This window comes from Crinia signifera, chromosome 6, assembly GCF_055691185.1.
Source record: "Crinia signifera chromosome 6, ASM5569118v1, whole genome shotgun sequence".
Lineage (NCBI taxonomy): Eukaryota > Metazoa > Chordata > Amphibia > Anura > Myobatrachidae > Crinia > Crinia signifera.
In genome coordinates, this window is record NC_139222.1 from 165,228,964 (window position 1) to 165,232,043 (window position 3,080).

General features: G+C 44.0%; 1 protein-coding gene across 3 annotated transcripts in view; it reads left to right on the top strand.

The window, feature by feature from the left end:
• Positions 1-1,850, top strand: part of SLC35H1 (solute carrier family 35 member H1) — a 24,515-nt gene extending 22,665 nt beyond the window's left edge. For all 3 annotated transcript variants that reach the window (XM_083147919.1, XM_083147918.1, XM_083147917.1), the window contains 3 exons: positions 1-128; positions 1,043-1,172; positions 1,288-1,850. The exon at positions 1-128 is cut by the window's left edge and continues 48 nt beyond it. In XM_083147919.1, the coding sequence (XP_083004045.1) occupies positions 1-128; positions 1,043-1,172; positions 1,288-1,379 (350 nt within the window). In that variant the 3' untranslated portion in view covers positions 1,380-1,850. The remainder of the gene's footprint in view (positions 129-1,042; positions 1,173-1,287) is intronic.
• Positions 1,851-3,080: the final 1,230 nt, after the last annotated feature.

The window sequence follows — 3,080 nt, forward strand, 5'->3', positions numbered from 1 at the left end:
AAGATCTGCTTGTTCTCCTGGGTACTCTCAGTGTGGGGGGACTACTCGCTTTTGGTCTGGGGTATTCCGAGTTTCTCTTGGTGTCAAAAACATCCAGTCTCACCCTTTCCATTGCTGGCATCTTCAAGGTAGTATTTCTCATAAGGTTTTTAATATGAGACTATCCTTCCAAAAGGAAGTGGAGTGGTCCACCATGCCTTGGGTTGTTGTGCTAGGGCATCACAAGTTTTCAGCCAGAATTGCCTAGTATCATGAAGCTTCCATGGAAACCTTATAGCAGCGAATCGACAACACAGCATGCCTGTCATGGAGGATGTGCTGTAACGTCTATAATGTTGCCCACAACAAGGAAACCACACATACCATTTAGAGCAAGGTTTCTGTAGAACCTTCCAAACACGTTTCAGCCCTTACCTTTAGAAGAAAATGCGATTTACCTATTGTATTTTCGGTACTTATGTAATATCTGGGCTCCCGTTTTTCTTATGAGACCGCGTCCCCTCGCGGGGCGTGCTGCGCTCGCCACGATTCGGGCACGGTGGCTCGCTGCGCTCCCCACACTATATAAAATCAACTCCATGCGTAGTTGGATAGTAGGGGTATGAAAAAATGGGGTGCATTTAACATGGGAGCCCAGATAATACATAAGTACCGTATTTTCTTGTTTCCCTGCCTTGGACATGTGTTACCAGTCCTGGGTTTGCCAGAGAGAAAGCACCTAAATAAAGCTGTAATTGTGATCTGGTTATTATGCTTGCATGAGACAGGTGTGACTGGACCTTAACTGGTTACATAGAATTTGATGGCAGATAAGTACCACTTGGTCCATGTATACACACACTTACACCCTAGCCTTCATTTTTGTCAGGAGCCAATTAACCTTCCAGTATATTTTTGGTTTGTGGGTGGAAACTGGCGCACATGAGGGAAACGCACGCAAGCATGAACTCCACACAGTTTGGGGAAGATCTTAGTGCTGTGAGACAGTAAAGTAAATATTTTCTTTAATGTATCTTGTCTCTTGATTTTTCTTGTCCTGCAGGAGCTCTGTGTTCTTCTGTTGGCGACACATTTATTGGGTGATACAATGAACCTACTGAATTGGTCAGGGTTTGCTGTCTGCATCTCTGGCATTGCCTTGCATGTTGCTCTAAGGACTACCAATTCTAGAGGTAACCCTAGGCAGTCAGACAAATATTAACATATATACACAGGATGAGAATGCTATATATAGTATTATTGTACTTTGCATACAACTTATTGTACTCATTTCATTTGATTTCTCAGACGACACCCACAAAGAACATAGAGTATCATTAAACACAGACATGGAGCTGTTACTCAGAGGAGGTGAAGATGAAGAAGATGAGGAAACATAACAGATGTATAGTGGGGACTAACTGCGATACTTCTCTAATGGGACCAATAATGGAAATCTCCTTTGTGGTAAATGCAGAGGAGGTGCACAATGTTTCTTCCCTCCAATTGGATGGGGAACAGATGCTGTGAAATGTGCACTTATGGACAAAGGTGTTCATGTGATGTCACCCTTACATTCATTGACCCTGAGAGCTGGCCTCTCTCTGCTGGTCCCTAATAAAGATTCTCTTCTACTTGCTACTTCTGCGCTAAAATCCCGGTTCCTCTGCTGTATATGTTGGTTTTACAAAGATTCTGCTCTACCGTTTCTTCTCAGTGTCAATGGTACACACTACAAAAGGATTGCACATATAAGTGTGTAATATATGGGTTATTTGTTGCTTTTCAATGTTCATGTAAAGCGGTTTCTGCTACTGTGTTTTGCGTGGAAATGGACGTGAATATAATGAAGGATCAGAGTTTTACTTTAACCCTGCAGCGTGTGTTATCTATTTATTTGTTGAAAAGTACTTTACTTTGACCATTAGAACTAGATAACATATTAATTTCTTGTATACAACACAACATTGTCATTATAACTTGAAATTATAGCTTTATCTCTTTCCACACAAGTTGCTCATTTACTGTCCACGCAGAGAGAGAGAGAGAGGGTGCAAATGCACTATGCGATCATTACATTATAATATATCATAAGAGGTTGTTAGTTTATCGTTGGCCAGTGATATTGGCTTGCACACCAATTGTCACCATCTGGGGCGCAGGGAAACCCAAAACATGATCCAGCTAAGCAGGCATCACTACTTAAATACAGTCACTTTTTGTATCATGTTTATTATTTACGTATGTACATTTTTTTATCACACACTCTGTACCTCTAAACACAGTCGGGACCTTCATACTTATAATTTAATCCCTTTATTATCACTATTGTTTATTGTGATGTCCTGGGGAATCCTTAGCTGGATCATGTTTTGGGGTTCCCTGCCCCCAGATGGTGACCTAGTGTTAGGGACCTGCTGGACAAGAGGTGACCTGGACGTGTGCAAGCCAATGGTATACTAACAACCTCTTATTATACTGTATTGTAATGTAATGATCGCATAGTGCATTTATCTCTCTCTCTCTCTCTCTCTCTCTCTCTCTCTCTCTCTCTCTCTCTCTCTCTCTCTCTCTCCTCTCCCTCTCCCTCTCCCTCTCCCTCTCCCTCTCCCTCTCCCTCTCCCTCTCCCTCTCCCTCTCCCTCTCCCTCTCCCTCTCCCTCTCCCTCTCCCTCTCTCTCTCTCTCTCTCTCTCTCTCTCTCTCTCTCTCTCTCTCTCTCCCTCTCTCTCTCTCCCCCTCTCTCTCTCTCTCCCTCCCTCTCTCTCTCTCTCCCCTCTCTCTCTCTCTCCCCTCTCTCTCTCTCTCCCCTCTCTCTCTCTCTCTCTCCCCTCTCTCTCTCTCTCTCTCCCCTCTCTCTCTCTCTCTCCCTCTCTCTCTCTCTCTCTCCCCTCTCTCTCTCTCTCTCTCTCTCTCTCCCCTCTCTCTCTCTCTCTCTCTCTCTCTCTCTCTCTCTCTCTCTCTCTCTCTCTCTCTCACACATTTTATTCTCAGCAGACGGCACCTTTCATCACTGAGGGTGTGCAATTTAGAGCCATTTTTCCCATTTACTGTTCACCTCAGAACATAGAGCAGGCACAAGGGCGTAACTGAAACTCCCCAG